The sequence below is a fragment of the Poecilia latipinna genome, unplaced genomic scaffold (genome assembly GCF_001443285.1).
Source record: "Poecilia latipinna isolate Pla-1442-1.1 unplaced genomic scaffold, P_latipinna-1.0 Scaffold1131, whole genome shotgun sequence".
Classification (NCBI taxonomy): Eukaryota; Metazoa; Chordata; class Actinopteri; order Cyprinodontiformes; family Poeciliidae; genus Poecilia; species Poecilia latipinna.
This window is the reverse complement of record NW_015113747.1, coordinates 36,662-64,539: the sequence shown is the minus strand read 5'-3', so window position 1 is coordinate 64,539 and position 27,878 is coordinate 36,662. Positions and strand designations below refer to the sequence as shown.

At 35.6% G+C, this 27,878-nt stretch overlaps 1 protein-coding gene across 1 annotated transcript in view; it reads right to left on the bottom strand.

Annotated features, from left to right (window-relative positions):
• The window catches only part of grid2 (glutamate receptor, ionotropic, delta 2), a 179,552-nt gene that overhangs the window by 138,533 nt on the left and 13,141 nt on the right, over positions 1–27,878 (bottom strand). The window contains exons 4-5 of the mRNA XM_015052766.1: positions 25,268–25,429; positions 22,182–22,301 (exon numbers count right to left, since the gene is read on the bottom strand). Coding sequence (XP_014908252.1) covers positions 22,182–22,301; positions 25,268–25,429 — 282 coding nt within the window. The remainder of the gene's footprint in view (positions 1–22,181; positions 22,302–25,267; positions 25,430–27,878) is intronic.

Genomic DNA, 27,878 nt, shown 5'->3' with positions numbered 1-27,878 from the left:
ATATACATACATTTAATGTTTTTATCTTTTTTAATCTTTCTCAAAATGTCTTTCTTTTTCTCACTGTTTAGTCAATGTCACATGCTGTTTTTATTTTAATTATATAAAGCACTTTGCTGCTGAAATGTGCTATACAAATAAAATTTGATAGTAAATTTTGATATATATATATATAGCATATGTGTTATTTTTTGCACTGATACTGGGTCATTTCCCCTTTGTAGGACAATAAAGGCTGTTTCTATTTCATTATATTCTATAAATTATAAATATTTCTTTACTTCTTATTTTGGCTTATTTACGGTTAGCTGAGAAATACCTGGTAAAACACTTAATGCTATTGTCATTTATTTTTGACAGAAGCATTTCCTTAATCATAACAGTGAGAGAGTGCTGTCTTCATTTCCTCTCTGCTATCCAAGTGGAAGACAAAGAGAAAAGTCAGTGAAGTAAATTACAAAAAGTTATATTTAGATAAAATTGAATTTATCTTCATGTTCACATTTTTTGCTTTAATGTAACACAAAATAGTGCTTGTTCGTGGTCAAATAAGTAAGGACCTCTATCGGCAGCCTGACTGCCAGTGCCTGAGTGGCCCAATGCCTCCGCTTGTCTTCATAGCTGCGGATGAAAGGCTCATTCCTCCCTCAGACATTGAAATAAACCTGCATTTGCAACCTATGTACAGACTGAAAGTTGAAGAGACTGCAACAGTACCTTTCTGGTCTTCTCAGACAATAAATAATAAAAATAATGGCGAGGGAGGAATCCTGTGTTTACATTTCATCAAGTCACAAAGTCATCTTTCGGTGACCTAGAGTTCTTGTTACAGTACCGTATGTCTGCCGCTTGTTTCAACAGCACATGAAGGTACAGCTGTAAATAGGCATTTTACACTATTGCATGCACAGTTTGATCCTCAGCTGAGACAGGCTGCTTGGATATTTGGAACATGTCAAAAAAATTACACAGCTGAGCTCAGCCATATCTACCGCACATATTTTCAGCACTCCTGCAACTCAAAAGTTTCAACAATGGTCCAGAAATTACATAATATTAACATCACACTGTATTATGCAGATGTTGTGTTTACATTTTCAAAGATTTACTCACCTCAGCTTACTGAATGCTTGAACTATTTGGACCTTATTTCTGATTAACTCATGTAATTATTCCTTGGTTACTTGATACAGACTGTAGAGCAGTGGTCTCAAACTGCATTCCTCTAGGGTCACAGCCCTGCATCTTTTTGATGTCTCCCTGCTTCAGCACACCTGGCTCCAATATAAACTCATTAGTAGAGCTCTGTGGAGCTTCACTGCATGCTAGTGAGGCAGTTTTGCTATTTAATTTAAGTGAGTAGGACAAGGGATACATCTAAAAGTTGCATGACCAACACCTTGGATGAATGTTAAATCTGCAGTATGTAGCTTTTATTAAAAAATAAAAAATAAATAAAAAATTACCATGTCATGACAATTTGATATGGAGCAGATAATCTGTGAAAATGTTTAGCTTCTCTGCCTTCTCCTATGGTTCTGCAGTCTGCTTGGTCAGAAACAACCAATGAGAGCCAAGAGGAAGGGCCTCAATGGCATTCACAGCCTCCCCCTTTCTCTCTGCTATTCTACAGGTGGTTCACTATAACAGATCCATAAAGGCTAAGGCTAGTTGGAATGGCTACTAATGACAACAGATACACAGTTTTCCTGTAACATTAAGTATTTTGTCCGCCATTAGTACATTAAGCAGCACATACACAGGTTGATTGACAGCACTAAGACCTTCCTCCTGGCTCTGATTATTACAATTATCAGACTGTAATAGTAGCACTTGGAGGTGGAGAAGCTCAATCTTTTAACAGATTATCTGTCTCATATTATATTGTTACAACATGGTGACATTTTTAACAAATATCTATAAAACACATTTTTATAAAAAAATTACGTATTGCAGCTTATACACAAAAACCAAAGCATATATACATGTGCACATACACAAACACACTGAAATCACTTCAGATGACAGCTGAAAAGGCAGACAGAATGTGTAAATTTTAACGTTCTTACTACATGCACACAAATACACACAGAAGCACACAGACACAGAAACCTTGGGGATTTTAAGAGATGTGTAACCACACATATTTAAAAGTAATTGGCCCATTGACCATTGCAGTGTGGGGACAAAAGAGTGATTTATTGTTACAACAAACCCTTTCACTCTACAGACCTCACCGACCCATCTTACACACACTCACACAAACATCAGACACCGTTCTGTACGTATACACACTGACAAACTCTAAGGAGTTCCTGGAGTTTTTAAGCATGTCACGCTTTGTTTGTCTTTGGCAAACACATTAAAGGACATTCTTTAGCAAACTGCAGCTTTTAGTCAGATTGTTACACAAATGTTTCATAGCATATTCAAAATGCAATCGATATCAGATGACATTTTTGGGAGAATGGGAAAAGTGCACAAAGGACTGACAGTGATACACAGCTGAAACCTAATTAATGTGCATGGGAAGTTGAAAAAGTAAAATAAAATGTCTGAATAAATGTCAAAAATTGTGTGCTACAGTCGGCCTCACATTGGTCCATGTAGGCAAACAAAACTGGACTAAGGTCCTTTCAGTCCTGTAACACTCCTGTGACTTGCAAAGCAGTCATGTTCCTCCATAGCAGTTAAGCACCAGTCTCCAGGCAGAAGCACAGACAAGCTGCAGAGCAGGTTTATGCCCTTTTTGTTGTCTGTGCTCTCTTCTCCTTTTATTCCCTCAGCACTCTGCTGGTAGATCGAAAAAACAGTAAGGATCTCCAAGTCTTTCTCCTCCTTCATCTGAACTGTCTCTCTCTATCAGACAGCACAGAGGGACAGTTTGTAGCAATAAGGGAGTCCAGGCTGCAGTGGTATGAGGGCACTGCACAACCAGCTGCCAAATCTCACTTCACAGTCTTTATACAAATATACTCTGACATGGAACCCAGACTGAACTGCAGTTATTCTAGACTTACTTCATGTGTAAAATTAGAGTATACAGAGCTGTATCTAATAATTTGTGATTCAATTTTAGTTAACACTGCTGTTTTGTGACAGATAAATAACTAAATAAAACTGCCATATTTGATAAAAAAGAATAACCTTGAATAAAAAAGGCAATTAGCCATTGAACTACTTGCAGCCCAACAAAAAATATGGATTTTATCAAAACTATGGCAAAAGCCAATGAAGGTGATCTTATAGGAAAGATTAAAAAAAGGGAACACATTACTGACGTTTTGGAGAGAAAGGTTACCTGACAAATCTCCCAAAATTTGCCTCTATCCTTTTTTATACAAAATCACGCATTTGCAAAAAAAAAAAAAAAAAATCGACAGTTCAGGGGACTCATTTATGGAACTATCCTCTAAAGAACATACATTTAAATGAAGTAAAAAAACAAAACAAAAAAAAAAAAAACATCCTGCACTGGAAAAAACAACATGATCAGTAGCACAGCTTCCACATTGTCATCTAAAGTTCTATTTTTGCCCCAAAATTTATGCATGTGGTGCCTGTATCTTTCCCTTGAAACATCCACATTCTAGATTAAATTGCTGCTGTAAAGCATCGTGTGAATGCTAATGCATTGACATGAGACTGCCAACATGTCACTCCCAAACACATCCCGAAAAGTGAGCATCAAATGGACTTGTCAAAAATCAAGGCGCTTCTGCAGAGTAAAATGTTTGCAATCCAAGAACACTGATGTAATACACCAGCATTTGGCAAAGCTTTTACCCTGTGATGATAGGGATAGAAGGAATCAGACTGCAAGGTTTAAACCATGCCAAAATAACACAAACTTTTAAAAGCGTGTATAATAGTTTGTATCTAACATTTTAAAATTAAAGTTTGAAAGATAAAATCTTTTATTCACTAATGGTTTGTTGTACATCAATAGAGGTGAAGTTACTATACGTACTGTAAACATAGATATAAATGCTATCTTTATGTATTGACAAGTAATCAGTATGTGAGGGAATAAATGTAAATGCATTTTCACTGCAGGTTCTCCACTGCCCACTCTTGCAGCAAAATTTGTGTATTATTTGCTGTCATTTCACAGGCAAAACCACATTGTCTCATTAAAAACACCTGGCATTTATTTTGCTATTTTCTAACACTTATTTTAAGATTATTAAATTAATTAAGATAATTTAATCAGTTTGCCTTGTTACTGTACCTGGAATAAAAATAACTATTGTTGTTAATATTAGCTTGCTAAAAAACTGTCTTTTTTTTTTTAGCCATAAAGTTTAAAAACTACAATCTACAGCATGCAAGAACTATGCACATGTGAAAGTGAAATAAATGAGGTCACATCCCAAATGAACAACTGTGGTGAATACATGCCATTCGCAAAAGCAGTAGGTAAATGATGAATATTAAAAAATAGTCAAATTTGTAGGACTAATTAGCTCAAAATAAATGTTTAGAACTTCAATGGAAACATGCTTCACTTAAAACAAAAAGGAAAAACATCTAAATGATGAGATAACTGTATGAGCATTAGCTAAACAAAAGTCTAATAAAAAAAAAAAAAATCCCAATAAATATAGAAAATAAGCAAAGGATCCATCCATCTGGCCATTGTCTTTTGCCAAATGAGTTCGTTTCTCAGAGGTAACCAGGAGAAAAACACAGACATCCCTTTCCCTCAAGGCGGACCCCAAAGCTTTCTCAGGCTGTAAGGGAAATATAATTTTGCAGTGAGTTCTGGGTCTGCCCCAGGCTCTACTACCAAGGAGATGTCCCCAGAAAGTGTTCAAAGATAGACAGGCATCAAAGTCAAGTGATTCCTTTAAGTACAAAGAGCAGGAGCCTTATCCTTCTGTATAATTACATTTAAAGTCCTCTGTATTGCAAGCATAGCCCTTTCCTGCTGTTTCCTACTGTAAACCTTCGAATTACAGCATTAAAAACAAATGTAATTCTAGTAGTTCATGGTAACAAACCAACTTAAATGTACTTTACTTTATAACCTGTATGATAAACCGTGATTTACTGAATTACAAATGAGATATGACATATTTGTACCGAATCCTGCAATAGGTTGTTGTGTTGTGGCTATTTACATGAACATGATTCAAACATTTTAGCAATCTACATTTGTCCACTTTGTCATATAAGCCGATATGAATTGCATAAAAGACTGATTTTATATATATTGGATTATTTGCTGAAAATTTTTCCTCTAGTAAACTACACATTTATGTCTGGTAAGCCACTATTTGAAACTTTCTTTCTCATATACACAAATACATTCACAACACTGCACACCAATGCCACTAAAGTCTATACAAACCAATCATTAACAACAAGCTCTGGTCTGATTTCCCAGATGAACAGCAAGTTGCTGCCTGCTTGAATTGCTGGAATATTATTTCACTATGGCTCAGTCTGGGTGTGTTATGTACATTTACTTCAAACGTTGCGCCTTCAATGTGCATTCAAATACCAAAGTTTAAATTGATTAATACGTTTATGATTAAAATGCATATCTTTTAATTTGCTTTCCGCTTGGTTCTTTTTAATTGACAAAGAAAGAAATGCTTCATAAATAATTGCCTTGTTTCAAAATTATGATTAATGTAATGACTTCCTAGAAAAATGTCTTTTAAATCAATTAGCCTCTGAGTTTCAGGTATGGTTGGCATTTGGAATTATATCACCTTTGTTACTAACAAAAACCAAATCCTCAAAAGTACATTGTAGATATTTGTTTCATATTATGATTTGTTTTACATTTTGTATACATTTGTTTTCATTTAATAATCCTCATTCAGAGTGCAGACAAAACTTCAATAAAACAGGCCAAACAGAAAGATAAGAAAAGCACCTGTCATCTTGCCAATTTTGTTTTACGCTGCACTGCATTAACTCCTCTCTAAGGAAACTAAAAGAGGGGCGAGCTGATAAACACGGGAGTAAAATGATGAAAAGCCTCCAAAAAAGGTTAGAAGATGCACTAGAGTTTGACCTGATTGATTATCTGCATTATTCTTCATTGGTGAAAATGACTGAGAAAGTTATCAAGTGTGTCTCGTCTTTTTAACATTTTCTTTCATTCATTAATCGTTGCTTGATGTTTACTTAGGGCTGGTATTGGATACAGGAGGGGCAGCAAATTAGCCTGTATGTCTTGTTCCTCTTTCTGTAATCAAACTCAATATTTTAGCAGAGGCACACAGCCTTTGTCCTGTTCTGTCTTTCATGGTCCTCTATGTACACTATGCACATCTCATAAAGCTTTGTAAAGATGTGCAGGAATGGATGCAAGTCCATATGACCTGTTTGCAAAAAGTTAAACAGAAAAATCAAAATGCCCATTTGTCATACATAATTCATGGACATACATGTGGACTCAGAAATTATACATGTACATGTAATGAATAATTAAATGTGCCGTAGCAGTGTGCATTCAAATCACCAAAAAAACCATGAGGTGGGACATTATATCACTTTTCTCTGATACGTTTTAATTTGTGGGGGAAAAAAACTGAAAAATAAGATATGATTTCACAATTATATTCTGACATTTACAGACAAGAGAGTTATCTGGGTCAACACTAAAACGCTGCAGATTATGAAAGACAAGTTGCTTCTCAATTTTTCAGAAATCTCAATCAATCCCTCCTTTATATCTAAGTTAGGGCTAACAATCATACAAGTTCACAATATTTCTAAAAGTAAATTTTCAATCACTTGACATGCGTAATTTTGCTTTGTGGGCGAAGGCATGGCAAGATCCTAACAGGGGAATCATCATAAGTCTGCTTGGTCTTCTTTTCTGCAATAGTGGATTTAGATACGTTTTTGACGTTTAATAGTTTTTCAGTTCGAGCTTCTTGAGGACATTGATCAGGCAGATTTCTTGTTCTCTTTCAATGTAGTTCAAAAGGATTCCTGCAAAACGTAAAATAAAAAAATCTAACCATTGCAATCCAACCTAACTCTACACAAATGGCTTCTATGTAATTATCATTATCACATTATAAAGACATTTACCTCACAGTTTCACTTGTAGTCAAGATGTCCTTTTTACAATTGCGGAGAATAAAAACACACATTACAAAGTGACAAATTTGTTAGGAAACACAGAAAGAGTGAAAAATTACATAAAAGAATACAAGGTACTTAAAGCAACATCTCTTCATCTATTCTCGGTTCTCTTTGTTTAATTTACACAAGTCCTCTTTGCTCTATCATCAGACTCCATAACGTTGATAAGCACTCCGACTCTGATGACACATAGCTGAATATACGTTTCTGCTGATATTAACCTTGTAAATCATTTCATTGAAAGTCTGACTGGTGTCAAATGCTGGTTGTCCAGGAAATTATCTGAAGTTGAAGGAGCAAAAAACAGATTTTCCGTGTAGGCTCCAATGGTTTGAAAAATCTCACTTAGCCTCTTTTGAATCCTTTGTTGTTTAATCCCTGCGGGCATGTTAAAAACCTAAGTGTCAGCTGGATTTTCACCTTCATTTTCAGAAACAAGTATAATACATCACGGCCTGCATTTTATCACCTTAAAATCAGTTACAACCTGACGGTAAATGGCCTGTACTTGCTTAGTGTTTTATCAAGTGCAGAGAACCTCAAAGAGCGTCACACTACACTCAGTCATTCACCCATACACACACACACACACACACACACACACACACACACACACACACACACACACACAGATTGTGGTAAGCCTACTGAATAGTAGCCACAGCTTCCCTGTGGGAAGTCTGACAGAGTCAGGGCTGCCTTACACCGACACCACCGGGCCCTCTGACCAACATCAGCAGGCAAGGCGGGTTGAAGTGTCACGGTCAAGGACAGAACGACAGAAGCGGACGGAGCGGGAATCGAACCACCAACCCAACAAATTCCTGGACAAAAATATCAACTGCCTGTTGTCAAAGTTAACAATGATAGCTGTATAAATATGTGCTACAAGGAGCATTTAACAGATTGTGCCAAGTATAGGTCAATCTAAAAGCACTTTCAACACCTTTGAGACATGAATCAGGTACAGCAGGGTGGAACTGAGCTGTAGTCACAGAGCCATGTATTCTCCTCTTTTCTAATACGGTACAAATTAAATTCAGGTCACATAATGTTCTTCTGTTTGCTCTGGTGTAGCCGTTTCCTGCCTGCCATTTTCCACCTAAGAAAAACCAATATATATTTTTCAACAAAGTGCTCTGAGATGGGTAACGCTACCTGTTCAGAATGTCAATTGTTGAAGTAGTTACTGTTTGAAAATTACCAGGCTACACATTTTCAAACATTTATGGGAAACTAAATCTAGCATTCATACCTCATGAGTTCACTATGTTTCATGGTTCGGGGGTGCTGTGCACGACCCACGTATTGAGGCCCTAGTCCTCATGGCGGTGGTTGCAGGTTCGATTCCCGGCCTGGTGACATTTGCCACATGTCTTCCCTCATTACCCTGTTTCCTGTCAAACTACTTTCAAATAAAGGCCACTACAGCCAACAAAACCTTTTTAAAAAAGTTTCATAGTTCAATCCATTGATGTTTCATGGTGTTGACAAGCTCCTAATGACTCGACTCTACATCTTTTAAGGTTCTGACTTCTTGCTGCTCACGTTACTTTTGACTTTAAGGAAGATACATATTGATTAAAATGAGGCCTGTCGCAAAAAGCAGTGAATCATTTCAGGAATAAGGCCTCCATACATGGACCTCGTACTGATTTTTCAGGTTTGCAAAAGATACACCAAAGCAGAAGGCCAGAGTGGATGCTGTGCGGATGAAAGACTGGAAACCGACTAAGCATAGCCAGCTATCCTAAGATTCTGCATTTTCTGTATCTCTCAGTCTATGGAGATACGTAGCTTTTGCACCTAAAATGCTCTAGCTGAATGAGGATGTCACACCATCAATATTTTGTCCTGCCAAAAGCAAAAACACTGCAGCCATGGCGCGATCTCTTGTAGCAGCCATGACAAGACCTTTTCAGCAACATCATGAGCCAAAGGAATACGCAGAAAATTTAACTGGAGATTTGTGTTTATAAAGACTATTAATTAGGAACATAATCAGTCAAACCATTAGACTTGGTCGGTGTTCTGAATAGACCAGGATCTGAACTAAAATGACGGAGATAAAGATGTAGACTCCTATTGAAAAGATGCCATTAGATTTCAAATGTATGAATGAATATACTTTATTTATCCCTGAGGGAAATTCACAATTGAATTATTATATTCCACAGTTACTGCCCCCTTTATTTGACCTTACAATGATTTATATAAAAAAAAGAAGACTAAAAAATGGTAATTTACACCCATGTGGCACCTCTTGTTCATTATCCAAAAAGCAACACTATGCATCTCAAACAATAGGGGTTACGATTCATTTAAGGGCAGCCACTCTAACTGGGGAAATTGAGCCTTGTAATCTTATTTTTTATTATCTAGGGATGCACAATACCATTTTTTAATAGCGAGAACTTACGTTTAAGTACTTACCGATACTTAGTACTGATTCAAGTACTACTAAATATCAATACACTCATTCCAAGTAACTTATAAATTATTTATCTAATATTTATGTATCTATTATTATTAACGGTTTCACAAAACACACTTTGTTATAAATATTCTCCTACTAGTGAAGAATAATCTAGTACACTTTTGAAGTCTTGAAGTTTTATAGTTTTTAAACCAGAGCAGATTAAAGCTACTGAAGGTGGAGAAACAAATGTGTTGAATTGCCCTTTATCCATTTCCAAAATCGGAAGCTGCAATCAGAAGCCAACTTTAGCTCTGTTCATGTTTGTGTCATTAATGTGGAGGCGGGAAGGAATCTCATACTTTGACTCCAATACAGAGAGAGGATCCCAAATCCCCACATGATCAACAACAGATAATGGTTGGCCATCAACAGGACAGTATTGGGTAAGAGCCTCTGTGATTTTTACTGTGCAAGTGTTGTCTCTGGACATCTTCTCCCACTTCGTCAGAGTTTACTGCAATGCTAGTTGTTGGTGTTTTCCGCTCCCAAGGGAAATCTGCTTGAAGTCAGCATCGTGTTTTTTTTTTTTTTCTTGTATCAAATTACTTGTGTTGAAACTGTTAGGTTTTGCTCTTTCTCTTGACAACTTTGCTGTACATAATTTGCAGTCAGACTGGAAATACATCCACACTGCTGACATATATCCTCCTCTACTACCCGGCTGGTTAAAGTCACATTGCCTTTAAATGGTCTGTTCAGCTCGACTACAGTATCTTCATGTTCTTCTCTTTATTTGGCTCGCATTCAGTTCATGTTGCATTACTGCCACTTACTGTTTTAAAGCATTTATGCGCAAACTAACAAGCTACTGTCTGTTAGGGGTTACTTTTACAATATTGTAAAATAGTCTCTAACTCGCTTGCATTTATGAAAAAGTAACTAGTATTTGTAACTACTTTTTAAAAGTGGCTTGCCCAACTGAAATTTTCTTTTCAGTGTTCAATCTATGTGGTTGTCATCAGCTCTTTTGCTAACAAAATATTGTAGATGCTGTGTAATGTTCCAACATGTCTTATTAAAAAGAGCATTTTAAAGTCAGCTGCCTGACAAAATACACCCATTTTTTATTACTATTGACAACAGCAAGATATATTTCTTCATGTCCATCCTGCTTTTCTTTACATGTCCTTTTCATTTACATATCTATTGACACATGTATCTTCAAGACACAAAAGTATGTGAACAAAGAGGCACAGATCTAAGAAAAAAGCTCTGTATCCATGTCTATGTAACTACGAAAATATTTTGTTGTCGTTTGTTCAATAAAGATATCTATTAGAACCTTGTCCGATCAATAGACTAAGATGTTAATGTACTTTACCATCCTTTGCCACAACAGTATCTCTTAGGAAATACCTCCAATGATGGTAAATATCCAAGTTTAAATTGCAATTGACATTTTGCTATCCGATCTATGTACACAAACAGTATGAGACCACAAACAAATCACTTAAAGCCAGTCTGTTAACAACCACAATGTTTTGATTCATAAGGATTTTCTCAACTGCCATTACTCCTCCATCACACTTGACTCACCAGAGCATTAGCTCCTCTCTCAAAGGCTGTGTCTGCGTAACTTTTCTCCTGCTTACTGTTGTTTATCCTGCTTATCCCTTGAAATCTGTAATCTTCTTTGCTGGTAGCATTTCTTCGGAGATAAAATCTATTCAAAGTATTTACAACTGTGTTTGCAAGGGGCTAGCAACAAAAAAGCTATCACTGGGATGATGTGCTTTAGGCTATTCTGCAGAGGTCAATGACTGACATTTCTCGCATCAGCTAGATTTGTGACAGAAAGTTTGGTGCCTCTGAAAGAAGCCCTGTTTCAATGACAAGAGTATTTCTGTGTGGTTGTTTAGCCATCCTATTTAGGACCATTTCTGGCATATTTACTAAAATCCAGGAGACTGATAGGCCTTATGGAGACCAAAGCCTAATTCTGTGGATCTCCTTGTTTAAGGTTACGGGGTTAGGTTTCGAGGTAAGGAGTGAATTAAGTTTTGATTAAAGTTAGGGTTACAAATAAACCAGTCGTGGTTTGGGTTCAAGAAAATGTCAGGATTGAGCAAAACTGCAGTTACTAAAATGAATTGAAGTCAATACAAACTCCTAATATGGGTAGAAATACAAACTTGTGTGTGTGTGTGTGTGTGTGTGTGTGTGTGTGTGTGTGTGTGTGTGTGTGTGGGCGGTGTGTGGGTGACTGCAGTACATATTCACGCAATTGTGTACGTGCGATCCAAAGAGGCATGTAGTCCTAGCTGCTGTAATCCGAGGTTTACACGCTGTAATGCTACTGAAAGCCTGCAGGCCATGCTGGCAGAGACGAAGTGAGGGAGAGCAAAAGACAGACAAGAAGGACAACCAAGAAAGTCAAGTAAGAACAGCTATGAAAATGAGTGGTCAGAAGGGACAACAATACAACTCAATGAAGAAGAACATAAAGGATAAAAAAAAAAAAGAGGAACAAAAACATAATTATTCAGTAAATTAGACATCCACCAACATGGGAACAAATGTTGAAACATGATATGATACTGGTTAAATGTTAACATATATTTGAATTGAATATAAAATCAATAAATCTTCAATAAATCTTTAGTCTTAAATAGCAGGTGAGTACTGGCGAGGTGTACTTCTGGAAAAATGGCAACCATTGATGTTACAATTTGCTGTTAATATTATATGATTAACAGCTCTTTTCCTTCTATGTCTATGTCCATATCTATGCTGAGTTGCTGAGAAACACCCTAGAATGTTTGACAGGTGTCCTCAAGTCAATTCTGAATGAATACTTGGCCAACAGTAGTCAGAAATAGTGGTTATGTTAAATTGGCAAGTCTAACTACTTCAGCCATTTGTGTGTATAATGCTGATGGGGGATTGTTTTTCATGCTTTTGTCTCAAAAGATTCCAATTTTCATCATTTTATTAATAAGTTCTTCCTGATTTGTCACATTAACATATTTTTTTCACAAGGACCCTTTATTGATTTTGAAAACAGTTAGCATACAAATGATTAAAAATAAATAAATTACCACAAAATGTTAAAAATTTGACAGTTTTTAACATTTTTAATGAGGCAATTCTACAATTTGCCATCTCAATATACTGCAGCATTGTTTTTGTTGTTTGTTTTATTCCAACTGCAAACAGCAGAAACAGAAATTAAAGGTGGAGAGGAAACGAAACAAAGTTGGAAGATCTGACATAAGACAGAAGAAAATGTAGAAAAAGAGGCAATTTCACAAACTACTTCAAACTTACTGTTATGTCTTTACAACATGCAAACACAAACATAACATACCATAGAAATTAGTTATGCCCCGTTAACAGATTATTTGCAGGATTTATTTACAGAGGTGTGAAAATGTTCTAATTATTAATTTTTTTGTCTCTCTTCCATGTGTCAGATCGTTAAAATAATAGTAAGATCAAATCCAGTGTACAGTTTTCAAATGCTGATTTTATTTATTAACGTAATAAATAGTTTAGAAAATTTATGTTTGATATTAACCACACCGGAGGGGATTCAGACATAAAAAGTCTGTTTTATGCCACAGCCTTCTAATACAAAACCTTTATATATATATATATATATATATATATATATATATATATATATATATACACAGAGAGAGAGAGAGAGAGAGAGAGAGAGAGAGAGAGAGAGAGAGTTGTTTGGTTCAAAGTCCTAATTCACAATACAAGTGTGCTTCAGCTAATATACTAATTTTTATTCCTATTTATTCTTCCCTCCTACCACAATCCAAGAATCAGAAGTGAAAATATTATTAGATTTATTATTATAGTACTACACAATGTGTAAGAACATCTTACAATTACTTCTATGTCTGTTTTAATTTGCAATAATTTGCTCATGTATACATGAGCAAATTATTACAATTAGTTGTTTTTTTTAATTTTGAAATTACAACAATTTGCTTAATTGTTCCACCATCTGCAAATGGTGTCACAAGACACCATTTGCAGATGGTGCCTTGTGAACTTGTAAAAACTGACACAATCAGATCTGAAGTGCAGTGCACTTTTGTTGCAGCATGCTATACAGACAAAAGACAAAGGGCAAGGCCAGGATCAAAACCTGTATTGTAAGATGAAACATAAATGTATCAGATTTTGCCTTCTAAAATGACTCCTAAAAGGTAACAATGCCCTCATCTAACACCAAAAGAAACACCTGAGAGTCTGTTTGTACATTTGGTCTGTGAGTGTTAACTACCACCTGGGGAAAATCTCATTATGGCAAGAATAAAGCGTATGTGATGAAAAAAAAAATCATGATGTGAATGAGGCCTTTGTAATTATAAGGGGGATAATTGGCTGATGTTTTTAATAAGTTTTTGGCCAATATTTGTGAAGAGGGTAATTGTGAGCCTCCGGAGAAAAGTGAAGAGACATATACATATATATATATATATATATATATATATATATATATATATATATATAAAAGCAATATCTGGTAAACTTAGTTCTATGCTTAAGTTTAGCACAGAGAAGTTGAAAAGTGGAAATGAGTCAAACTGAAGTGCGAATACAAATTTACTCAGAACCTCTTTTTTCCAAAAGCACACCCATTAGTCCTTTTCTATTCCATTTCACAAGGTTATTTTCTATTTTAAAAACAATATGCCCGCACAGCAAAGGCCTATTGTCATTAGTGTTTCTTATTGCACTTTTCTGAAACGAAGTGGCATTTTGTAGGCCTAAACTTCCAAACAGCCACTTCGCAGTAGTTGTCTGAAGTTTGAACTATGCAAAAAAGTTTCACAGTTGTCCTCAAAAGGAACTAAAATAACCACAAAGCATGACTTGTTTTCTTTTTCTTTAATATACCAGTAACATGCAATTCTGGCTCTTTCTCTGACTTACAGCACTTACCTGTATATTATATGATTAAAAGCTATTTTCCTTCTATGTCTGGTAATTTATGGTCAATCTTGTGAATCCATTATGCACCTCTCCCACCTCTCAGTTTTGGCTGAGTGAGGACCGCCCCTTTTTCTGTCTCTTGGCCAGTTAGTTCTGCTGATAAAGCTACGGTTTGTTTAACACAAGGACACAACCTTGGTGTCAAGTAGCTCTGGGCTGCCTCTTTTGCTACTAATCTCTCAGTCACTCTCTGCTGCCAGCTTAGTCGAGATTGCTACCAGGTCACAGGCAATTAGTGTTCCCTTTTAACCTTCCTTGTATACATAATGCTGCCATCCATTAATCACTTATTTCATTCGTAAGTCAATTGACACATCTGAAATTTAGGAGAGTGGTCAAAGAGTGACGACATTTTCTCTCCCTCCTCTGGCTCTACATTTATCAGTTCTTCTTTGTCCTCATGCTCATTCAGTCTTTTGATATTGACTAAAGCAAAATATATACAGCATGTTTATACACGTTTTTTTGTTATGACTTCCAGAGTTAAAAAAAAAATCAAAGTATCTCACAAGTTTCAAATACAGCACACAACATTTTAACTGGTTGTTGGTCCGCATCATCCTGTCTCCGCAGCACCTGACAAAAGCAGTTCTTTCTTTTGGCCCAGCTAAGAGTTGGTGCTTAAATAGCATTGTTATTGTGCTTGTGGTAGAAACGTAAAGAATGGGTTGGAAAGCTGCTGACGCACCGTTTCCTATTTTCCCATGTATGCTGGGACTCAATGTAAGCAAATGAAGTGAATGTTGTGGGACATTAAATCCAGTCACTTCTATGAAGAACACCTCCTCCTTCTATACAGTGTACACATCGGGATAAAGGGTGTTGAACCGACTGTGCTAACTGCATCAGAACATTTTAAGCAATATTTAAGGACCAACTAACAATTTAGGACGTAAAAGTTTAATGGGGGTGCTTATCAAAATGATTTCTGTTTGCTAACAATTAGGGGAAAATTCCTTCAGGAAATATTTTTTACTCTCTTTAAAGTGAGAAGTTTACATGCACTTAAATTACCACAATGCCTATAAAAAAAATTCTCACCCTTTTATTTCTTTTACGAATCACAACATCAAAATTTACAAAAAAAATGTAATGTTAAGGTAATAACTGATCTCTAGAAAATAAGTAAAAATAAAAACATTTAACATAAAATAAGTGCTTGCCTTTCAAGTCAGAGCCTGTTTTGGCTGCATCATGCACAGAGTCTGAGTGGACAGCACAGCTGATGGCCATCACCACAGCGATCACTGTTAACATTTGGTTAAAAAAAGGACTAGCTTTTAAATCTGAGACGTCACTCCAGCTGATGCGGGACCTTGTAAAAACATGCGTAAAACATTTGACAGAAGTTTTACTGTTTAAAAGAAAAATGATACTGATTACTAAGAAAATGTATGTACACTTCTGAATTTGAAGGAAATTGTAAGAATGATTTTTTAAAAATCTATTATTCTGGGATTAAGCAAACAAATAATTTTGGTCGTCCAAAATATGCAACAAGCAGGAAAGGCTTGGTCTGATTTAATATCGGATAGAAAAAAAATGTTTTCTTGAACAATCTATATGAATATCTGATTTTAGCTGTACGGATATGTACATGTAGACAAAGTACTTTAAAATTAGTGAACTTGAACTTGATTATGCCACATCAGTAAACCTGATTTGTCATTAGACAGCACTGACTGTGGAGCACCTGGGGAATAAAGCTTCTCCTGACTTTTCTGAACAAACATAGAGGAACTGGCTGCCGGGTGACTGTTGGATGTTAACTAAAATGTTTACACAACGGATGTTTTTGTTTTTTTTGCCAAAATGAAATGAATTTCCCCATGGATTTACTGTGAAAAAGAACTCCATCTCCCATTCCTCTGCATATTCTTACTTGCTTCATTCATTTGCTTTCACTGCTCTCATTACCTCTCATCTTTCTGGTTCTTTTTGACGTTGTTTTTAAACATTTTCCCCCACATTTAAAATATATATTCACCTATGCTTTCATGCTTGAGCCAATTCAAGTCCACCGGAGGCAATTGGTCACCTTCAATTAGCATCCAATGTCAAGTCTTCTTTGGTCAATCTGAATATAAATTGCTGTCATCAGTATTAAAGTCTGAGTCAAGAATGTTTCAAGTATTTATGAGTTCACAACAGTTTACTTATATATATATATATTTATTTATTTATTTATTTATTTTTGTGTCCATTGTTTACCGTGGGGATCATTTATAGGAAAAAAAGGGATTAAAAAAATATATCTTAAAAATGTCTTTAAATTTTGGGGAAAATTCCTTCACTGTCATTTGACAAAGGGTTTAATGAGAACATCAATATCTGTGTCATTCTTCGGTTTATGTTGTAACATGAGAAAATTGTTCTGTTACAAAAGGAAAAAAAAAAAAACAATTCATTTATTCAATCATGCTACACAGCACGACCTGGCTTTTGTATAGATTTTTTGACAACATTCAAAGCCGGTGTCTTGTGTGAGAACAAGACTGATCAGATAGAGCGCAGTTTCACCAGGCTTAACCGCTGATATCCCAGTGGCTCAGCTAACTCCTGATTAAACAAAATGTCTTACTCTTTGCATTAATTTAAAATTCCCTGGAAGCACATTTCAAAGTGCAAAGCAAGCAGCACCTGTCTTTCTCCTATTGCTTAAATTAAAAAGTGAAGAATAGGACAGTCCATTGATGTTATTTTTACGACTTAGCAAAATTTTGTTACAAAAAAAAACAAAAAAACTCTTTTTCACTTGTAAAAAATAATAATAAAAAATGCCAAAGTCCAAAAAGGATGACTAAGCTCTGCAGTAATTATTCAAAGTTTAAAATGGCCGATATCATATTGTAGACATGACTACTTTGTGGTTGTCTGATAGGAGCAAGGCTGCCATGCATAAGGACACAATGGGTATTCAAACCGATAACCCACAGAACAGATTCCTACCACTGTCACTACCTTAAAGAGGTTTAAAATACAGCATATTTGAAACTGTATTTTCAATTAACTCTAAAAAGCACATTTTAAAAATATCACCATCTTATCTTAATTTCTGAAAATCAGCAATGGCTAAATTTATAGCATGGCGAGAAGTAGTGAAGGAAAGATTATGAAACAGGACAAATTCATACAAATGCTGTTTACTTAAATCAATCGAGTTCTTTATCCCCATCATTTACTGCTTTCACGCCCTTTTATCCCACTACAACTTTTTTTTCATTCCCCCAATGTTGCCTGAAGTAGTAAAGACTTAGTGAATAAATTTTCATACTAATCTACCTAATATGATGGATAAAAGAGAAATAATATATTTTCTCCTTGGAGATATTTTTTCTCTATCTTTTTTTTTTTGTTTTTTTTTTTTAGCTTTGGGCATGTTACCTTATAGATTTACCTCAAATCACCGTATTATTTAATTACTGTAAACTACCAAGTTAATTATTCTATCTCATTTTTCTGCCTTTAATGTAATCTTTTTAAATACCTCCAAAATCTTTTTTTTCTTATGAGACTAAAGTCGTTCCATATCATGTAAATTACACTGTCTTGCTATATATATTTTTTTTTTTTTTACAATATTTCATTTGGTTCAGTAGTGTTTTTCCTTGTGTAATATGACTTCATTAAGAAGAGCATTATGTTCTCATGATCTTAGATGTTACAGCTGGGCTTTACAGCTGCATCCATGATGATTAGAGAATATGTGTGACATTGCCGAGAATATGTTCCTGTTTGTGCTGGATGCTCCTACCACCACCACATCGTGTTAATATTTATTTTTTCTTTATAGTAGTTACAGCTTATAGTATGCTTAAGTTAGTTATTTAATTTAAACATATATTTTCTAATGGGTGCACATTTTAGTTAATGTCTGTCTGAATGGTTTACTTACACTTGTTCTTTTGTTTGAGGTGCAGCTAAACCAGCTGGAGGAGGAAACCTGGAACAAACCATTTTTCTGAAAGACTTTGTTGTGTCAAGTTGATTTTAATTTGTTAATTTTGTCTCTTAAATGTTCACCTTTATTGTTTGTGCTAAGTTATCGTTAGTTTTGCTTTATTTGTTTCATAAGATGCTTTAGTTAATTTTGTATTTGTGGTAGATTTAGGTTAATCCACCTCTGCTTAAGCAGCCTTTTGTTCTTTGTTTGTAGGTCAGTCTTGTTTGTGCTAGTGCTCTGTTGATCTCAGTTAATTTGGGCACAAATCCATTATTTATCCCTTGATTTATTCTTGCATTGAATCTTTATGCTTTGTTAACTATTTTTAAATAGTTAAATAGTATTAAACATAAACTTTTCTACTCTTTGAACAACTTTGTCCTTGTTTGAGTCTGGGCACTCACACTGTTCTAATTAGGAAAATATGCATTAATGTATACTGGCTTATTACATAAAATCACAAAAAAAGAAATAAGTTTGTGGATGTGAGGTGAAAAACTTTGTGTATTCTGATTTTTTTTTCTTTTATATCTGGTCCTTAACAAATCCCCTAAGCAAGTACTTGTAAATGGCAAAGGGCTTGAGTGTTTCACTAAATGTTTAGATTGAGTTTAGCTGTAAATGTAGTTCACATTTTACAGGTAGTGATGTACATCCTTTCCATTACACATTGGCAGCAAGGACAGTTGGTGTTCAATTGGCCAAATATATAATTGGTACACAAAAAGTAAATGTATTGTATTTGGAATGTAATATCCTGGTTTGTTTGAGGAGGTGTGAATGAACAATTGAACTCTGATCCGGATCAAAAAAGCGAACTGTGCTTTTTTGGTTTTTCTAGGGTTTGGTTCATTTGACACTGTGATGTGTGAAAATGTAACAAATGTTGCAATCCTTGAAACCAATCAAAACGAGTCTACCTGACTATCAAGTGTGAAAACACCTCAAGAGAGTACAGACTGCGACTCGTTTTGGCCCATAGCTTCCACCTCTTTCTCTGGAACAGACTGCCATCTATGGCCATATTCCATGCTCCTCTGCTTGTTACATTTTAGTTTTCCCTGCTTAACTAATTCATTCTGTGTATCTCTTCATGTATCCTCAGCGCTTTTATTGCACAAGCTATGAAGTACATATTGCTGTTTTTTTTTTCTTTTCTTGAAAGTCCTTTAATATGTTATAGAAAGTAGACAATTCAATTAGACATGACAAGCTTATCTCCACTCTGTAAGATCTGTAACACTCTGCAATGATTCCAGGTGTATACAGAGAACCACATCATCTCCTTTACCACTGAAGCTAATGAACCAAAAAGAAGCATGAAACCCCATGCAGGAATATTATTTATGACTTATCTCAGTTTTTTTGGCATCATCATTATACTAGACAGCATTCCTGAAGTACGGTTGAGAATAAATGTCACTTAATCGGCTGGACACTTTGAAAGAAAGGACAATTCTCCAAATGACAAGAAAGCGAAAAGACTGAGTTAAAAAAACATCCAGAAAAAATAAAAGGGAAGGGTTTGAGTTACTCAGTGTCTTAATTAAGGTGAGATAGGAGAAAATAAAAGCTTGTCTGCATGCTAGTCATTAATGAGACTCTCAGCAGGAATTAAAAAAAGGCCTCAAAGAGAAGACAAAACAATACTGAGAGATAGAAAAAAGGCTCAGGTTAACCACTATCCTCAGAAGAATATGGTGTTAATGACATTATTAAGACTTCATGCATATCCTTAATAGTGTCAGCCAGACCCTTTTCAACAGTTTAGCATGTTTTTATTCAAGAAGCACAAATGCAAGAAAAAATATGGATTAAAGGCAACCAGAGAGACACAGAAAGATGATGCAGCCTACAGCATGAAATAGAAAAAAAAAAAGTCAAATGTTAATATATCTTTAGGGAAACTAAAATGCACAAAAAATTAAACATAATAAATATAAGTCACTGACTTGTGAGGGTTCTTATTAAAGCTACAGCACGGAAGTTTTTCTCTAACCCTATGTAGTTCACATAGTGTATTATTAGAAATAAAAACGTTAAGAAAAACATCAAGACTGAAAGGCTAAACCCTACAATACATAAAACGTGCACTAAAATGAATTCTATTCTAGCATCACTAGAATTGAACTGAATCCCACTGACGGACAAAAGAGCATTTACAGACACGGCAGCACAAAAGCTATGCAAAGACTGATTTAATTCCCTCAGAAGTAATTATGCTCTCTGATTAGGGAATTTTACTTTAATGTAATTATACTATGCTTCAGAGATTAATTTTGTCTGTGATGGCATGCTCTGTTATGTTGGTGTATCCCCACATTAACCATAATCACAGTCCTGTGATATCTAAAATGATTCTTCTGGTTGAGACAATTTTTGATTGCGTCTCTTTGCACCCTGCATGTTGGTGGTATGTAAATGTGTCCCGAGTGTAAGCAGATGTCTTTTTTTCCCATATATGACAATTATTTCCCTGCAACCAGCAGTATAATTGTTTCTGTTGTTTTATTGAAGAATTCAACTTAGGTGAAGGTGTAATTATATTACACCCTCACTTAGAGAATTTAGAGAGTTTTTATAAGAGGAAAAACTCTAAAATATCCTTACTAACTTATTTATTTCCAAAACAGAAGATAGAGTAAGCAGTGTTTCCCCTTGTGATCTTGACTTGGAGTGGGGGTTATTTTTAGGGGTATGCAGGTTGATAGACAATCAGTCCATGCTTACGTGTAAAACCGATCTTTTCTACCCACGACAATAGTCAGAGAGGGCTGCGTTCCACAATAGTTAGCCTACTTTTGCCAACTTTGCAACTTTTTTGTTGCATTTAGTACAGAAACAAATTGGCATAGGCGTCCACCTGCATGTGAGCAGCAGAGTATGAGTGTGTGTTTATGTCCAACTTTTGTCAACTGTGGCATTTGTGAAGAGCTTACGCAAGCCGGGCAAATGGTGTGGTTTGGTGCGTGCGCCCTTGCGCCCAGTTCAATGCCTCATCAAGTAGGCAAATAAACAATGTAAGGACAGAAATCACTCACAATGCGGCCTGGCATTACTTAGAAAGGCAGATAAAATCAATAAGATTAACTGTAAACACCTACAAATACTATATGTTGTGACCTCTAATTGTACAACACTGTACATGTTATTATCGGGGTAAAAACTACAATTTAAAAAGCTATCCTTTACAGTTTACAGTGCTGATCACTAATTATACGTTTATTATCTCTTATGAATACTGCAGACCAGCATAAACAAAAATAATTAAAACACACAAAGACAAAAATCAATGAATACTCTGTTATGACAATTTATGTGGTTGTAAGGAGAAAGAAAGTCTTTCATGAGGCTTGTTAAAATTCATTATGCAATCATTATGCAACCATTACCATTACAAAATGTCACTTAAAATGGCATCTAATTACCATTGCTCTTAACAGAAGGAGAGCTGCTGCAGCTGAAGTCATTGTACTTGACCCAACCAAAACCCAAAACAACTAGGATCAAGGGAGACAGTGAAATAAGGAAAGTAATCAATTAATTTCTTTACAACTTGATGGATTTTATTCTGCCTTGGATTCATTTATTCATAGCACTTAAAATTGTAGACAAATAAATAAATAAATGAGACAATAAAATGCTGAAATTACTGTGTATGTGACTTTGATATAATCTGCTTTAACTACTTACCCTGCTGACTCCTCGGCCCCTGTCCTCTCCATAGTTTGTTCCCAGGATTTCAAAGAAGATGTTGGGATTAGTGCCATTGTCGGTGAACTCCAAGAAACTGGTAAGACCGCTCACTCCAAACTGCAAGCACAACGGAAAATGTCCTTTCATAGATGTTGGATTATTTCGCAATATTTACCATTTTACATCCGTATGTTTTGTGCTGGGCAATTTCACTGTGACATTTAACCATTTTTTGTTTACATTCGCTACAACAACTAATTCAAATGAATACTAATACGCTAGGAGAGGTAAGCTGACCCGGTTTTTCAGGCAACATTTGTGTACAATTTTTTTAAACAAATCATTTCAGCTTTTAATAATAAGTACAAAGCCTTCAAGAAACGTTCTGAATGTGGCCTGCTTTTTTGTTTGTTGTTTTACAGGCTAAAGAAAACAGAGCGGTATTATCTTTATTTTGCAGAGTGATTGACGGGCATTGGGCCAACCCCCTTCATTTGCTATTCATTGGGACTAAGCCTTTCTAGTTCAGAAGCCAAAGGTTTACCCAGTGACAATAGATGTACATTGAGAAGCTGTTTATGCTGCTTTCTGCAGATGGGGACATGGTGTGAAGGCAGGCATTACAATGGATGAAGTGGATTATTTACTAACATCCATTTTCTTTAATGTGTTTGGATAAGAACATGGAAGTGAAGAGGTTTAGGGCTCTCAAACACAGCAGGATGCAGAGGTGTGAATATGCATTTGGTAGGCACTCATCGCCTCCTGTGTAACTTGCAGGATATTGAATAATCTGATTAACGGCAGTTGCACACAAACACATCTGGACATTGGACTTTTTCTGAAACACTGACAATAAAAGATTTCACAGTGTTAAAGAACCCTGGTTCTTTAAAAGATTTTACAACCACCTATGACACCGACACCATCAGAGGCGGGCTTCAGTTTCTGAGAAAAGGATCAAGTCATTTTTCAGACTTATTATAGTTCAGGAAAGAATCATGTCTATCTGTATCGTCTGAGTGGATTTCAGCCAGGCATCATCTGACATCATCAACAGGTGATTAACCTTTGCGCATCTAAGAAAACTCAAAGATGCCATCTTCTGTTTTAATAAGGGAACAATACTGATGTCAAAGCTTTTGTGCATCCCCCATGTTCTCTTTCTGATATTGTTCTTGCATGGTCTCCTACTTGTCTGATTTTTCTAAACAAGATTGCTCAATTTAATCTTTGATGCAAAATCTGCAGTGAGCATTTCTGTCAGAACATATTGTCCTGTTCACATTCTGATATTCCAGGCCAGGGATCCTCAAATCTAGTCCTCCACCCTGCAGGTTTTAGACGTGTCCCTGGTCCCAACACAGTGAACAAAATGGTTGAATTACGCTTCCTGTACTTCCACAATGGTGAGGAAATGTTGACAGGAATCCCAAGTCTAAAATGATGGAGTTACTGAGATTGAAAGGCAGCAATATCTAAAGCAATGACAGTCTGCCAACAGCACAAATGCAACACATAATTTAGGCTAAGAGGAGCAATTTCACCTGCTTCAATTTGTTCCCCACTCTGAATTTGTCAATAGAAACCAAAAAGCAACATCAATAGAGCCCCTCATCAGCAAGTGCAAATTAGTATTTATCATTATCATAATGCCCTCACATACCAAAACACTGATTAAACACCCAGGCATGCACAGTGAGTAAAAAACACTGCTGATACACAGCAAAATGGAACCGATGCCAGACTGCTGAACTAAACTCGATTACCACTTGGGGCTTTTTAACACATCTCTGTTGAGACAGTCATCAGGCTTGGTTAAATAGCCAAAACTTGCTGATGAAAGTCTTGCCAAACCCAGCCTGATCTCAAGGTGAAACACAAAGATGGATATGAAAGCCATTGCAACACATTTATTATTTTCTGACACTAATTCTGAATTAGCATTTCATCATTCAGTCAAAGTGCTATCCCTCGAGTCATTTTTATATTAATATCAAAACAGAGAGCATCTATCCAATTGAATTTAACTGTGATGAAATAATTGCCAATTACTACTTTAAACTTAAGGTTAAAATACAAAAATAAAATAAAATAAAATTATCTGCTGCAAAAGAAGTGTTAAATGATATAGTTTTTTTATTGAGAAAAAAAAAGAATCGAGGCCCTTGAATTAATGTATGGCTCAAAAGGTCTACTGTGTCATATTTCAAATTCCAGTTCAAACAATGAACAAAACCCAGACTGAATGAAATGTAACTTGTTTTATGCTTCTTTAGACGCATTTATGATTCCAAGAGCTTGAATTAATATTTAGCAGTAGCAGTCCTTACATGCATTTTATGCAATGTTGTCGTAAGGAACCACAGTCCCTGAAGATTTAATGTCGTTACAACAGTATTAAAGTACATGCTCCACTATTTGAAGTTTGAAACATTTGGTTTTCTTCACCACTAAAATATTGGAGACAGTTAAAATTAGAGCAAATCTTGTTTGTAATTTCTCAATTTTTCTGCAGGCGCACATGACATTTCCTCAAGCTCATTTTGGGTCACCATATTCCATCTCGGTGTACAGAAACAAGAAGAAATAAAAATTATCAGGTTGTAAGTATTATGCAATCTAGAATTAGTTTAATACTTTTTTTCTATGTACAGATATAAAATGCTAATAACCTAAATATCTCACAATCACACAAAAGTTCTTATTTAAAAAAATAGAAAATCACTGAAAATATAAAATGACTGAAAGTTTGAGTCATGCTCTAGAAAATAATGACAAAGTGATGTTTATTGAAAGAATTAATTTTTTTATGTGAATAATACATTTATTAGGTCCATGAAATAAGAACTGCATTTTTTGGTATTTAAAATTATTTAGAAAAGCCATAAAAGCCATTTCAGTGGCAAGAATCAATTAAAAAAAGCTTTTCTTCCTGGACTCCTTGTGTTTGCTTTGGCTATACTTTAAGGAAACTAAGACGTAAGGAGGTGGAGAATTGCTGATACATCATCCCCAAAAAACAAGTCAATTTCTATTGTAGCCATAATAATGGTAATTTATTTTTTTTCCATTAACCCTACCTTTTTCACTGTCTCCAGCATGCTCTTGCCTCCTTGCCAAGGCTTGGAGTTCTTCCTGATGCAGCTGAGACTGGCCATGCTGTGCCACTTCCTGTCCTCCAACTTTCTGTGGAAGGTATTGGCCAGCAGCAAAACGGTGTCATAGATGTAACGATTGGTGATCTGCAAAGAAATAAATGAGAACACATTTAAAGTGATTAGTGTGAGATGTGAATTAGAATGGTTTGGACATAGTCTCCCAATGAAGAGCCAAAATTAAACATCCCATCATCTTCTATAATTTATAAAAGGATATTATGCACAATCAGTGTTTTGAGCTTTGTATAATGATATATTGTTATTCCCTCATCAAACGCATACCCAAAGTATTGCTTCATTCATAACTGAAAAGTTCATGAATCTCCTTCGGTAGCCATTCGGTGGTGCAAAGTCCACAGCTGAACTCCTACCCCACAAAGCATCCCTACTCCGCCCCTCCACCACATAGCTCCATCAGACTAGCGGCAGCAGCAATTAGCAAATGGTGAAACTGTATGTCTGCTGAGCTTATCACACAAATTACAATGCTCCTAAGCACAGTTGTAAAAGACCATGAAAAAAGCATTGTTAACAATGATGAGGTAAACTTAAGAGTGTCTGAAAGGGTAGGAGGTTCTTAAAGAGACAGAGGCCTATTTCAAGGTGGCAGATATGTCTGTGATGCAAAGTTAAATTTATTTTAGGTTGTATTTGATATACATTTTCTTAACAGGCGAAGGTAACAGTTATTTGACTGTGGTATTAAATATGTGACTTCCCATTAACCCATTTGAATATGTACGCGTGTCATATTTTGATGATCATTAAATTTAGTTAGTGAATTGGATTAAAGCATTTTGGAAGTTTAGAAACCCCCTGAATGACAAAAAAAATAAATAAATAAATTTTAGATACAACTACCATTTCTGTGTTTTTGGTCTTCACATAGTTATCTTAACTTTTTCTGTGGCTTTCATTTGTTCCCTATTTTTCATTTTGAAAAGATACCCACACGCAGGCACAGAAAAACATGTAAAGAAAACTGCATTAACTGCAAATACGCCATTGACTCAGATAAGTACAAAAGAGAACAAGAAGGAACAAGGACAGTCCATTCAGTCTTTAATCGATTTGTGAGCGACTGATCTGTTGAGCCTCTTGTCCTCACGTTAATGAGAAAGACATCAAGTAGACTGACGAAACAAGATGAATCTGTTCACACACGCAAACAAACGGATATGTTACTCTTTTTGAAAACTCAGAAAAGAACATGATAGCATCAAAGAAATAAAAGCTATAATTTCCGAAGGGACCGTTTTATACATCAAAAACAGGCAGGCAGTATAGTTTCTTTGTTTTGGACACACACACAAAGCCGCAGCTTTGTATTTACAACTTCAAAGGATATGACCATATAAAAATTACCACTTTGCTATCCCTTTTGCTTAGCTAAAGACATGTCTTTGACTTAAAATATACATATTTACTGAATTAAAGCTTGCTTTGTACTCACAAGGAAGAAAAGGTACTCTAATGAGATATAGTGGAACTATACAAAAAGGGTCAAACCTGAAAATTGCACTTTTATTACCATCCTTACCATTAAAACAGACTAGCTAATCAGGATGTATGCTGCTATGTCCCGGAGTTGTAACATGGGTCATCTCATGCAAAACGTTGTGACAGCTCCCTTCACCATGTATCTGCCAAGACAGACCATTACTGCCAATATGTATGACAGAAACATTCAAAACAACAAAGACGATGCAGCAAATGAGGCTCTTGGGCCCCACAGTATCCTTTTACTGAGGAATACAAGACCTATAAAGGTTCTCTGAAAAAAATAGAGGGACATGGTTTAATTTATTCCCAGGCTAATAGACGCATTCTACATCGTTGTCATTCTCGCTGTTGGCTCGCATTACTAAGCGTTGCCTAATCATGTTGGAACGTTTTACTGCTTTTTTTAAACTTAGAATGTTATTGAGAAATTTGTACACACTTATGGAAAAAATGCTTTACGTGTACATTTTGAATTTGGATGTCATGAAAATGTTATTTAGTTTTGAACACATTTCGGAAAATAAAAATCACATAATTCATTACACATTCAAGCTGCTATTTTCTGTAAGTTTGAGGACAACGGTTTTAAGATGAAAACTCAATCTCTCATGAGATTAAAATATTGCATAAGATCATTAAATAAAGGATATTTTAAACAAAAATGCCAAGCCTCCGAAATGTATGTTAATTTCTTTGCACTCAATACTTTGCAGAGTCTCTTTAATGAAGCAGAAGTGTGGCATGGAGGTGATCACCCTGTGGCACTGCTGAGTTGTACTGGAAGTCCAGGTTCCTAAATGTAGGCACTTATTTGCAAAGTTAGGTCTGATGTTTGCCATATTCCTCTTGACTCTAAATTCTCCACAAAGGTCAAAGTTGCACAAGATTGTTAGCCATACAAGTTTGTAGTACCAGCTTTTGGTACTATTGGCAGAATGGACAGGAGCAAAGTCCTGCTTGAAAATTAAATTAACATCTCCATAAAACTTTGTCAGCAGAAAGAAGCATGACGTGATCTAACATTTCCAAG